General features: G+C 30.7%; 1 protein-coding gene, 1 long non-coding RNA gene and 1 pseudogene across 2 annotated transcripts; 1 reads left to right on the forward strand and 2 right to left on the reverse strand.

Moving 5' to 3' along the window:
- Positions 1-560: 560 nt before the first annotated feature.
- Positions 561-1,878, reverse strand: LOC112797154 (uncharacterized). The gene has a single exon (XM_025839958.3). It carries the CDS (start codon positions 1,718-1,720, stop codon positions 1,094-1,096), a length of 627 nt encoding a protein of 208 aa, XP_025695743.1. The 5' UTR covers positions 1,721-1,878; the 3' UTR covers positions 561-1,093.
- Positions 1,879-5,051: 3,173 nt separating this feature from the next.
- On the reverse strand, positions 5,052-5,240 carry LOC112799114 (small nucleolar RNA U3; annotated as a pseudogene).
- Positions 5,241-10,035: 4,795 nt separating this feature from the next.
- LOC140184341 (uncharacterized) lies at positions 10,036-11,833 on the forward strand. The gene is made up of 2 exons (XR_011880796.1): positions 10,036-10,166; positions 11,566-11,833. It is a non-coding gene; the product is annotated as an uncharacterized lncRNA (long non-coding RNA).
- Positions 11,834-14,216: the final 2,383 nt, after the last annotated feature.

Consider the following 14,216-nt stretch of genomic DNA (forward strand, 5'->3'; position numbering starts at 1 on the left):
CTTTAAGTGTTCCTTAATTTCTTCTACCCCTCCAACATTGTGAAGTGTCAAAGGACAGCATAGAAACCAACTTGGCTTGTCTTGAGTGGTCAGTCCATTGATATACTTAAATAAGTATTATGAGTTTAAATTTTATATTATGCATACAACAATTTATTAATTAACAAAAGAATTCTTAAAAAAAAAACTTAGATTCGCAACAAATTAATCATTTATTTATCAGGTTGGGAGATACCATAAAAAAACAGTATAAAAATCCATACAACAAAATTAATAATTTAGGGATCTACTATTAAAAATAATAATTTAATATATGATACATAATGTATTCAATTCTATGTTCTCCCATCAACTCAAATATTTAAGTTAACTATTTATTGTTAACTTAAAAAATTTCATATATAATAGATTTGTTTATCAAAATTAAATGAGTTCTCAATCTTCTTTCTTGTTGGACTAACTAGTGCTAGTTTATTAATTATACTATCACCAAACATAACAACAAAACCCCAGTAACAAGAAGCAGAGAAATACAGAATAAATAACAAGGTCCAAACATATAGAACTAAGAATTGAAGTACATTATTGTTCTAAATTCTAAGCAAAGAGACAATAATATATTTGTCTATGATGGTGTCAACTACATAGTAATATGTATAAGATACACATTTCAAGCACAATGCAAACTTCTTTATTGGACAGAAACAAACTAAAGAAACCCAACCTAGAAAATTGGTTGACCCCTATGAACCCTGAAAGAGCAAAACTTCTATAGAAAGATATAATTTACACAAAAACTAGAAGCTTTACTAAAATGAATACTCTTATGTTTCTTATTCACTTCACAAAGATAGACACAAAATAATTAAATGATTAGGATCTATAATAGAGATCAATAAACATTTCCAACCATTTAAATTCTTTTGTCTATCTCTATTTACATGACAGGATCATATAGATAATAAAAAAAACTAGAGTATTCATTCCTACATCATTTGGCCACATCAATTTAAGAGAAATATTTCTCCTAACTTGATTTAAACTCTCTAAATTGCAAGAGAGTGAACTAAAGGATTAATTAATTACCTTATCTTCACATCCTCCATAATGAGTCTCCATTGGAATTATTAGACTTATTAGAGGTAGAAGAAGAACAATGAATGCCAAAGCAGAGTGTTGAATTTGGTGAAGTAACATCATCACCATCTTCATCATGATCACCCCTAAAATCAAAGGATGATCCATGGCTTAAGAACCTTCTCCTCCTTCCAACAACCTTAGATGATGAATCCGAGGATGACCATGAAGAGGAACAATTAGATGGGGATGAAAATGATGAATCAAACGATGGTGGTGACGATGAACAATTAGATGGAAGAATGGCCTTCTTGAGATTCATCAATTTAGGGAAAAGAGCCATGAGAAGCTTCTTCTTGCTGTTGGATCTTGAACATGAGCCTATTTTCTTCATGGTATTGTTGTTATTGAAGTAATAAGAAGGCGGCGGCGTTAGAGGAGGAAGAGCATCTTCAGAAAATTCGTATTTAGGCGTGCCAGGTTGCGATTCCCAGACAAAAGGAACCGTAACCGCGGCATCCCTAAAAGACGGAAGTGACATTGAATTCTCTTTAGATAGAAGCCTACAGAAAAATTTATCATCTTGCTTGATTTGAAGAACAGTTCCCTGCTGAGGAACTTCAATAGCTTTGCCACTAACCATTTTTTTAATTTAAACTTGAGAATTGAGTTTTGGTGGGATTCACTACTAGTGAGTCTCTAATAAAGAAGGAGATGTAGAGAGAGGGGTTTTAGACTTTACTTTTGGTCTCTGAGTATGTAATAGTGTCACACACACATATCTTTTTATATGCACATGATGCAACTCGCATTACTGAAAGCAATTGGTATATTTTAACAACCAACCATTGTTTATTCAAGGAAGGAGCCTAATGGTTTTGACCATTTCCCATTGACGTAATTTTTTTTTATTATTGTATGTATGTCTTTGGAAACTGGAAAACTGAAGTATAGATATAAGCCACAAGTTCAAGTCATTAATTGAAAGATCAAATACCGTTAATAATTATCAATTAAATAATTTCGACGATCACAATCACAATAAAGCTATTTAAATCTCTCTCTCTCTCTCTTCTAATTATTACATAAACTCATTAATTATTTATATTAGTCACCGAGCTCCTACAATACGCCGTTCCAGCAGTGTCTAAGTAATCAAATATTGCCAAGATATATATATATATATATATATATATATATATATAAAAGGGCAAGAAGAGAGCGAGAGGAAGAGGAAGCTCTAGCTTTTTCTAATTTATTTATTTTTTACATATACAAACTATTATATGTTTATTAGAGAATACAAGCCTTAGATATCGTCTGATGATAAAATAATATGATTTTTTAAATAAATAAATTAAGAATAAAAGACAAATAGATCCCTAACTTTTTATCTCAAAAATAAATAAGTCATCGACTAATTAAAAATACAAAAACGTTTATTATTTTTTAAAACGTGAAATATCTAAGTTCCTCCAAAAAATTAATTTGTCTTTAAATATTTTGGATAAAAAGACTTATATATTTTATATTTTAAAATTTTAAAGATATTTTTATATTTTTAATTAATTAAAAATTTATGTGTCTTTAAATTAAAAAGTTAAAGACTTATTTATTTTTTTTTCATAAATTAAAATCTATATTAACATTTTATATATTTTTAAAAATTATTTATATATTTGTACTATATATTATTTTTTATTATCACTATAAATAAGATATATGAAAAAATTATGCTTATACATATTTTATCTACCGTATAAATAAAATTTTTATATACTTATTTCGTCGTTTGCACTAACAGCGAGATTAGATTTTTTTTTTGACAGAAGAAAATATATCATTCAAAGGAAAACCAAACGGCACTTACAAATAATAGAGATAAAGTAGATCTAAAATTAGAGAAGATGATTAGATAAATTCTATGCTGAACTATAACCTGAGAATAAGTCCAATGTTCGATTACAAAGAATCTTAACCAGTAGAAACATAGACAGATCTGAATCTCTATGATTTCTAAATCAACACTAAAAGTGATGCAACATGTTGAAAATTCTGTTCTTCTTCTCTGCTTAAAGCCGAATCTTCCTCTAGTCTGAATATATTTCCATGAACAATAAGTGAACTTCAGTGTATACTCCAAGATCTGATAGATCTGTACCAACGTACCCACACTACCCATAAAGAGAGGACAATAAATCACCACAAAAGGGGAGAAAATACACCACATAGGGATATTAAAAAATAGAAATTAAAACAAATTAAAAGATAAACAGAAAACCGAAGGGGAAGAAGCAAAGGATGTAAAGAAATGATAAAAAGTTTGGGGGAGAAAGAAAGTAAGAAGAGAAGTAGAGTTAAACAAAGAAAACTGAAAGAAACTTAAAGAAGAAGAAAAAGAGAGAGAATAGAGTAAGAAGAAGGAGAAAAGAGAGAAAAAGGGGAAGGAAAAAGGGGAGGAGGGAGGCCACCACCTTACCAAGATAGCGGTGGCAGCGGCAGCCTCCCTCTTGGACTCCACAAGAATAAAAGGGCTTCAACCCTAGCAGAGAGAAGAGAGACGGACGCTCAAGATTAGATTATTGTTACAGTACAATTTTGATCAATCTTAGGAGGTGAATTTGATATAATTTGAATCGTATCGATTTGTTTTTTATTTTTTAATTTAATCTAATTTTATTCAAATGATTGTGATTTGATTTGTATTGATTTTAATTTGTTTTTAAATATAATACTAGTGTATGTTCCCGTACCTTGTACGGGATAATACATAAAATTATATTAAAAATTTTATTAAAAAATTAAATAATATATATAATAATTAGGTGAGTTCTATCCAACCCCCTCTATTTCAACATGTAAATTACCCCTCGTGACGTGACATGCTTTAATTGGATGCTTAGTTTTAGTTTGAGTTAATTTAACTCAATAAGAGTTAATATGTTAACTAAAGTAGGATAATTTTGTAATTAAACATTTTTATAAGAGAGATAAATATATAATTTCTATAAACATTAAAAAATAAAGTTATATTTTTATCATTGTGTAGAAATTCAATTTACCCCAGTCCCATTTCTCTCTGAAATTGAAAGAAAAAATCAACTTATTGGGTGTTCCATATTTTGATGAACCAGGAAATAATAAGCTTTTGCGTTTCACCAACGGGCTTTTAGCCATTAATACTCAATCTTTATTTATTTTTTACCAATTTTATCCTTTATGCATACTATTGTATTATTTATATTATTTTTATTTATATGAACTATCTTTTTCTATTATTTACTATTTTTTTATTAATTATTTATTTGATATTATACATTTTTATAATTATAATTTTTTTGTATTATTTTTATTTTTTTAATATAATATATTGATCCTATTAAGAAAGTAAATTAAACAAAAAATTAATTGTAAATAATAATAATAAAAAATTATAACATACTAAAAAAGAGTACTAAGAGTACTAAAAATATACTGTATAAAAAAATATCATAAATTTTTTTTGATTTATTTCAATTACTACCAAAATAAATATTTAATTTTTTTATTATTTTTAGTACTCTCTAAAATTTATATTTTGTTAGTTTTAATTAAAAGTATATTTTGCCAATTTTTATATATTATTTTTATCTTAGTGTATAAATATTAATTTTATTATAGAATTAATTAATAACATCTATTCAAATATCTAAATTAAAATAATATGCAAAAATTATTTAAGTTGATGTCTATTTTAGTAATTTTGTATCTAAAAGTGATTTTGAATAGTGTAATCCAAACAACATTTATTTTACTATAATTCATTTTGATATAAATATTGCCAAACATAAATCACTTGATACAAACTTACTTTTCATCAAAATCAAGTTTGCAAAATTAATTTTATTCAAACTCCCGTTTGCAAACTGTAATCCAAACACACACTAAGTATTTAGAGAAAATAACTAATGAAATGGCCAGGAAAAAAATATTTGAGTCTGTCAGAACACCGTGAGACCATCTCGACCACAAGGTTGTAGCGCGAACGATCCTCCACCGTTCAGATGGCATGCGCTTTGGAACAATTAATCAACCTCACAGTCATAGTTCAACCAAAGTCTTCTTAAAACTCAAGGATACAGATGTATGAGCCTATAGAACAGATCCTGTTCAAGTAAGGTCGTGTTCTGTGTTTTGTGTTCTTTGTGTTTAGTTATAAAAACTGCTTTTGTTTTGTGAACTTAGCCCAGGTGAGACTAAGTTTACGTTTGCGAAATTCAGAAAATCTTAAAATTTAAGAACGTGAAATCGATTATGATGGCTTTTTATGATGATAATGTAGAAGGGGAAGACGAAAAAGAAAATGAAAATAATGATGATGATGATGATGATGATGATGGTGATGGTGATGATGATATGGGATTTCTGGATGACATTGAAATTAAATTTGGAGGTATTTAATTACATAATCACCCACTTTGGGCTATAATTTAATTACCAATAATTTAACCATAGTTAACATAGCAACCAATTAAAAGATGACATGTCACAGAGGGTAAATTACATGTTATTATAGGAAGGGTAGGCTAGAATTTACCTCATAATTATTATTATAAATATTTTATAAAGTTATAATTAAAATCAAATTCTCAAAATTTTTAATATTAAAATATTAAAAATAATTAGTATTTGTCTTAATCAATTTGAGTTTGTTAAGTAATCATCTCACTCGTCCGCTTAAACACCTATTAGGAGTTAGAATCTCGCCTTGTGTATATAGCAATCTATTGGCTAGCGATAAACCCTTAATAAATAGAATATCAATACGTGGTTAGACTTGGCAGGAGTTTTCGAATACGCAGGTACCCGACCCGTCCATACCCGGATGAAAAGGGTAATAACTTGACCCGAGTCGGGGCAGATTTTGCTCAAGACAGGGCATAGACGGGTTTAGAGTGTACCGCCCCGAATATATACATATAAACACTTTTTAAGAAATAGAATTTGCCTCACATCACACATGATTCATAGCTTCGGTCTATACTTTATAGCCATGCAAGATAAACTCAATCATCCTCGCCTAAATTCTTCTTTTTCTCGACTTCTTCACAAAAAAACCGCATAGCTCCTGTTATACTGTTGCTGAGTCCATCGCTGCTTACCTATTCACAACTCCCATCTTCCTTCACAGCTAGAGACGGACCCACGTTTAATATAGAGGGGACATTTGTCCCCACAAATTTTTTTTTATAAAAAAAGTAATACTTATATACATATATATCACTTATTATATTATATTTGTCTCAAAATAAAATATAAATAGTTTTTTTGTATTTTATGTTAAAAAATATTTTGTTAAACTTAACACATAATAATAATTATATTGTTAAATTTGATTTAGTATGAAAAATAAATAAATACACTCAAAATTTAGTGATAATTAATTATATTATATTAGTTAATTAATTAATAATTAAATTAAAACTTAGTTTTCTAATTAAATACAACTTAAATTATTAGTGATTTTTTAAAATTGTTTAAGATAAAAAATATATTATCTATGTATTAATATACTGTAATTATTTTGGTTAAAAAATTTATTTATACTATAAAAATTATAATAAGTAGATTTGACAAATAAGTAAAATAATTGTTTAAAAATATATATAAAAAATAATATTTAATCATGTTAAAAATAAAAAAAGTCCTTATAAATATTTTTTTGTTATTTTAAATATTATACTATGTGTATGAAATTATATTTTTATTATTTTAAATATTATAATAATGATTGTGTGTATATTTCTAGTTCTTATCAATATATATTAGATAGTTCTAATTTTAAATTTTGAATATATCTAAACCAATTTAGATTGATCAAGTGATCAACTTAGTTGTCCGCTTAAATAAGTATTGAGGGTTCAAATTCTGTCTCGTATGTATAGCAACTCGTTGCCTGCCAATTGTTGATTCTTAAATGAAATTCAAATTCATGACGGATTAGTCCTTAACTTGTTGAATATCGTGGGAAGCAAAAAAATATCTATACCTAAATTTTATTATATTTTGTCCCCATTACTAAATTTTTCTGGGTCCGTCACTGTTCACAGCTTATGTCATCATCGCTGCTCATCCCGTTACCGTCGTTGTTGAGCCCGTCGCCACCATTCTCCTGCCGAGTTTCTTTTCTCTAGGTAAATTTTCCCCTCTCTCTCTCTCTCTCTCTCTCTCTCTCTCTCTCTCTCTCTCATTGTGAGCATGTTAAGTTCTTCTCTTTTTCTTCTACAGACTCATCTCTTAGTCACCTTCGCTATGCTCGGATATTGCCGTTGCAGTTTCATCTGAGTCTGTCACCGAATAAAATAGAATTTTTATTCAAGTTAAAAATAGACATGCATGAGATCATTTTTGCATGTAATTTCTGAAATTTTTTATCCAAATTTGATCTATGTGGTTGAGTATTTTACTATGGGATCATCGTAGTTTTGTTGTGACACTAATGTGATAAAAGTTTCGGTAATTTCATAACTAATATATGAGATAAACCAGATTATTAAAGTAATAAGAGAAATAACATTCAGATTTACGCGTAAAATTTATAAGAGGTTATCTCAGAAAAATATATATTTATAACCCAAGTAGAAGATTGTTAGGAAATTATTATTTCTTAATATATTTATGGATAATACATATATTAATTATAATCGTAAATTAAGTAATTTCACATTAAATGACTTATATAACGGTGATCTTATTTATTGTCATAAATGTTAAATTAAATAAGTCATTATTATTTTTTATTTGGATAAATGAGATTAAAATCATATATACTATTTTATTTGAGTTTTAGGGTTTAATGAGTGTCACACTCAAATATAAATAATGACTTTAAAATTTTGGTTTCCAACACATCAAACTAGCCTTCATATCTCTTTTCCCACAGTAAAATTATGATTTAGCCCTATAAAAAATACAGAAGGTTTTGGTTGACGAAGATCAAAAAACCACAAGAGCCAAGCTCTCTGATCTCAATTATACTCTCGAATGAACAGACGTTTTCGCACTCTTAGTTATATTTTTTAATGATTTAACATGAATGATCTTGAGGTTGAGAAATCTTAAAATTTTCAGCTAAAATAAAAATTTTATTCAATCAAATGATAATAAATAATTTTATTGAATTAAATTATATTAATGTGATCATTGGATGATAAAGAATGCATGAAAAATAAATAAATAATATTTTAAGAGTATAGAAATATTAAATTGTCTTTTCAATTTACTTTTTTAATCAGCGATAATAAATATCTTAAATTAATTAAATTTTTACAAAATTTATACACCAAAAACTATTTTATTTTTTCAAAAATCTTTTGAAAATACAATGGTTCAATGAGAGGTTGACTATTGAGAATTGAATATAATATTTTTAAATTTGTATTTTCAATAAAAAGATGTACTTAGTTCTATCCATCCTAAATAATTCTATATTCACTATTACTTATCCATCTAAATAATTTTAACATTGATAGAATATTATTTTTAGATGCAAAAAATTTAAAATATATTTATTCTATTTCAAAAATTAATATTCATATTTAACTTTGAATTCCAACTAATATGACAAAAAATATTATATTTTTTAGTTAAAAAATTAAAGTAAAATATCTATAAATATTACACATAAATAAAAAAATTGGGTATAGTAAGAATAAATACATAAATTAAAATAAAATTTAGAAAAATAAGAACCAATAAAATATTGAAAGAAAGAAATATAAATAGAAGAGAAACAAAATTATTAGATGGAAAAAAAATAATTTAATAAATTTTATGTGTATATAAAAGAAGAATAAAAAGAAGATATACAGTACTTTATTTAATTTAGCAAGATTTATGCAATAAACACATAGAATAAGAGAATAAACAATGATAATAAAAAGAAGCTAAACATCTGAATTAATATCAAAAAATAAAAAATAATAAAATAATGATAATCTATCATAATCTTAATCTTTTAATATAATTAATGAATAATAATATAATTAGTCTACCATAATATCAATATAATCTTTTAATATAATTAATTTTAATTAAATAATCAAATAAATTGAATATAAATATATCTAATCTAATCGTATAAAAAATAGTAAATTTTTTACAATTAGACATATTATATATTATTATTATTAGTGATATATAAATATTAAAATTATATTAATACATTAATAGAAATACATTATTAAAATAAAAAATTGCAAGAATTAAAATAATTGAAATTTATTAACTTTAATTAATTAAATTAGCATAAAATAAGAAAGAGATGATTAATTGTAAACCCCGGTTAAATTAGTAGATAATTAGTTAATAAATTAGTTTTTAATAAGGAGAATTAGAAATGTGAATATTATATCAAATTAGGATAGAGCTCATCGAAACGAGAATTTTGACACCAATTTCGAAAAAAAAACGGTCCAAAATTAGACCGAACGACCAAATCGGTTGAACCGGACCAAAACCAGGCCGTCGGTCCAACCAGACCAACACTTTAAATGAGCCGAAAGCCCTTTCTTCCTCATTTTCACGTATGAACAGCGTGAAAGCTCCAGGGAGAACGAAAGCTCCCGAAACCTTACGGTAACATTCCGATCTCCGTAACTTCTCCGTCCGAGCTCCAATCGCCGCACCGTTTGCGGCCACGCGTCCACCGTGTCGAGCTCTACCTTTCTACTGGAACAATTTCATAGGTAACTTGCTATTTTACTTCAGCCTCTCATTTCTCCCAATTTTCGAGTTTTGAAAAGGGGTATTGAATTTCTTTGATTTCTGATATTTTAGGATCCAATTAGCTTGAGAAAAACGTTTACTCTTGCTTATGTGAAGCTTGGGTAAGGTGAGGATACGATAATTTTATTTTAATTTCATTGAATTTGAGCTTTGAGTATTAAATTGGATATATATGTGTTATGAATGTGTATTAGGTTGAAAATAAATAATTGGAGCTTGAAATTGTGAATACTGGAACTTGGAGGAAGCGGATTAGTTGAGTTTTGAGGGGCTGTCTTGGTTTTGAATAAATAGCTTTGGTCGTTACGTGGAAATCGACCAAGGTATGGTTTAGGTTTCTTGCATTTAATATATAATGTTCTGTGAAAACTTAGGCTAGATGACCATAGGTTAAGTTGAATTGCATGTGTATATTTAATATTTAGTATTCTGTTGATGAATATAGTTGGTTTGGTGCTTGAGGATTAATCGGTGATTTAGTGAATTATTGATTTTGAGGTATAATTATTGTGGAGGTTGTTGTGATAATGAGGTATTTTGTGTTATGAGCCTAGGATTTGTGAACTATGATTCTTAGTTGAATTTTGGTTGTTGAATTTGAATTTTGTATGAGTATAATTGTTGATCTGAGGTAGATTTATTGTGGTGATTGTTATGATGATAAGGAAGGGTATGTTGGATTGAACAGAAAGCAGGTTTGGACCCGAAAAGGGTGGCAAAGTCCGAGTTTTAGAGGAGATGCTGCCAAAATTTTATAAAATTAGAGATTTTGTTTATATGATTATTTAAAAAGATTTAGATTCAAAAGTTATATGGTTTGATTTAGAGTTACTAAGAAAATGAGCATGTTTTAAGTTTGATTCATTTAGAAAAGAATGAACTATGTTTTGAATAGGAACTATTGATGGACGGAATGGGAGGTGTGACAATGAAGGATAAGGATTGAACATAATTGACGTATAATGATGAATGAGATGCGATTGAGAATGATGTGGATGTTGATAAATTATAATTGAATTATTTATATGGCTTATGAATTTGAATAATCTGAGATACGAGATTCCCTGGATCAAGTGTCGTGGCTTGCCACCACATGTACCAGGTTGAATACTCGATACTCTGTTGACCCTACGACGTAAGTGTGACCGGGCACTATATAAATTCCCGGGTATGTTACCCCCATTGAGCAATATTGATTATTTGAGATAAAGCTATGCATAGACTCTTGGGGATGCACGTCGGGGGACAGTCTAAGTGCAATTCAGACTTGTTGGGTTGGCTGGATAACCGACAGATGAGCCTCATTAGCCATAGGACAGGCATGCATCATATGCATATTACTTGAATTACTTGCTTGTGCTTTAATTGGGTGTGTCTACATGTACTTGCCATGTTAAATGTGTATTTGTTACCTGCAGTATTTGTAACCTTCTTGTGCTTGCCTTTATCTGTCTATTTGTCTGTGAAAATGCATGATGGAGTTGGAGGTATGGAGGAATGACAGTATGAGATTTAGAATTAAGATTAAGTTAAGTTAGGTATAGATGCTCATAGAAAACCACATTTTATGGCTTCTGTTTAATACTTTAAGCTCTATAATCTGGGTGTCGGCGTTCTAGGATTGTCTTTGGCATTCCCAAGACCTTATATATTATGTGTGTGGCATCTTTACCATATTGAGAACCTTCGGTTCTCATTCCATACTATGTTGTTGTTTTTCAGATGCAGGTCGAGAGGCATCTCGTTAGGCGTCTGGACTCTTGAAGCGGAGTGGTTACTGGGTTATTTTATTATGCTATGCTGTATATATATGTACTTAGCTTTCTCTCCACATAACTTATTCTTTTTTATCCTCCTAGAGGTGTATGGAGAGGCAGGATTTTGTTTATGTACATTTGGGTTTTGGATATGTATATATATGTATATATGTGTGTATATTCTCCGGCCAGTCTTGACTTCGCAGGCTGAGTCAGGAGCTCGTTATTTTGTATCTTTGACTCTCTATTCCTATTTTGGGTTACTTTACACTTGACAGCCGTAGCTTTTTTAGCATGCAAGTTAACTCATTTCTCGAGCGTTGCGCTTTTATATTCGTGATTTTTTTATTTCCTATATTCTTCAAGGCTCCTAGCTTATTATAATTCTTCTGCTATTATGTGTACTCATTTTATTTTAGAGGTCGTAATACCACACCACCTCTGTTTTACGACTTAAGCATAAAGCTTAGTGTGGTAGGGTGTTACATTATGGTATCAGAACAGTTCGTTCCTATAGAGCCTGAAAGACGGACTGATTGTACTTCTGTGCATTCTCTGTATATGTGTTTATGTGCTATTAGGATATCTGACTGATATATATGGCATAAATGTCTGTGAGCATGCATTTGGAACTTAAAGCATTAGACCTGCGATATTGAGACTGATCAACTTAATATCACTTGTTTGGTGTGTATAGGGACCAAATGTCGACTCGCGGACGCTGTTGCGGGCGAGGTAGAGGTAGGACAGGCACCGTTACTCCTGCCCCCATAGGGACTGATCCAGTAGACTTTATGGCTGCCCTGGGAAATGTGGCTGCAGCTATGCAGGCGACAGCTGAGACACTGGGTAATCAGATAAATTAGGGTTATCATGGAAATCATAATGACGAGGATGGTACTATGACACTTGCTACTTTCTGAAAGTTCATCCTCCGACCTTCAGGGGAACCTCAAATCCCACTGATGCAGATAATTGGATTCAGGCTATGGAAAGGGCGTTACAGGCACAACAGGTTCCTGAAGAGCATTGGGTTGAATTTGGAACTTATCAATTGCAAGGTGAAGCTTAGTATTGGTGGCAGGGAACACGACGTATCCTGCAGCCTGATGGTGCTGCGATTCCTTGGGAGGTTTTTCGGACAGAGTTTTATAAGAAATACTTTCCTAATTCAGCCAGAAATGCCAAGGAACTTGAATTAATGCAGTTAAAGCAGGGACAAATGACTATTGCTGAGTATACTAGCAAATTTGAGGAGTTATATCGCTTTTCTCATATCTGTCAAGGTGCGCCTGAAGATTTTGCCGAATGGAAGTGTATTAAATATGAGGGAGGTCTTCGGAGCGATATTCTGAGCTTCGTTGCCCCAATGGAGATCAGGGTGTTTTCTGAATTGGTGAATAAGAGTAGGGTGGCTGAGGATTGTGTGAGGAAGGCGGCAGCAGCGAAAGGAAGTTTGAGGGTACCTTTTCAGAGGCCTTCAGGGAGGAGCTTTGCTCCGAGAGGTAGGAATTTCAAGCGTGGAGGCTTTGTTCCGCAGCAGACTCAGGGTCAAGGTAATTACAGAAGGCCGAATACTAATGTCAATCAGGGAAGAAGGTTTGGGAAGCAGCCACAGCAGGATCTGAATTATCAGAAGTGTGGAAGGTATCATCCTGGAGTTCCGTGCAGATTAGGACTTGGAGTATGCTATTCCTGTGGACAGCCCGGACACATGGCCACTAATTGCCCAGAGAAGAAGAAGTATGAGACTGGTAGAGTGCAGTAGCCGGGGAGAGTATACACCACTTCTACAGTAGGTGCTGAGGGATCTGAGACACTGATTAGAGGTAATTGTGAAATGGCTGGTAAAATCTTAAATGCTTTATTTGATTCAGGAGCAAGTCATTCATTTATTGCATTTGAAAAGGCCCATGAGTTAGGATTGAGAATGGTGGTTTTAGGTTATGATTTGGAAGTATATAATGCTACTCATGAAGCTATGGTGACTAGGATAGGATGTCCACAAGTTCCTTTTCGAGTATAGCAATGTGAATTTGTGCATGATTTGATTTGTTTGCCTATGACTGGTCTTGATCTCATTTTGGGATTGGATTGGTTATCCAAGAATCATGTTTTGCTTGATTGTTCTGAGAAATCAGTACAGTTTATGCCAGAAGGGTCAGAAGCACCGGTTGTGGTGAATAGTTACTATTTGAATTCTATGATAGTAAACTGTTGTGGAATTAAATGTCAGGGTATTATGTTATTAACTGCGGGAGTATCAGGTGATGATCAGAGTTTAGAGCAGATTCCGGTTGTATGTGAATTTCCAGATGTGTTTCCGGATGATATTAATGAATTTCCACCTAACCGGAAAGTTGAATTCGCAATTGAGTTGGTGCCTGGGGCCGGTCCAATTTCGATTACTCCTTATAGGATGTCACCTTTAGAAATGGCCGAATTGAAAGCTCAGCTGGAAGATTTGTTGGGTAAGCATTTTATCCGACCAAGTGTTTCTCCGTGGGGAGCACCAGTGTTACTAGTAAAGAAGAAAGATGGGAGTATGCGGTTGTGTGTCGACTATCGGCAGTTGAATAAGATCACTGTGAAGAATAAATATCCATTGCCTAGAAT

Source organism: Arachis hypogaea, chromosome 4, assembly GCF_003086295.3.
Source record: "Arachis hypogaea cultivar Tifrunner chromosome 4, arahy.Tifrunner.gnm2.J5K5, whole genome shotgun sequence".
In the NCBI taxonomy this organism is placed as follows: domain Eukaryota; kingdom Viridiplantae; phylum Streptophyta; class Magnoliopsida; order Fabales; family Fabaceae; genus Arachis; species Arachis hypogaea.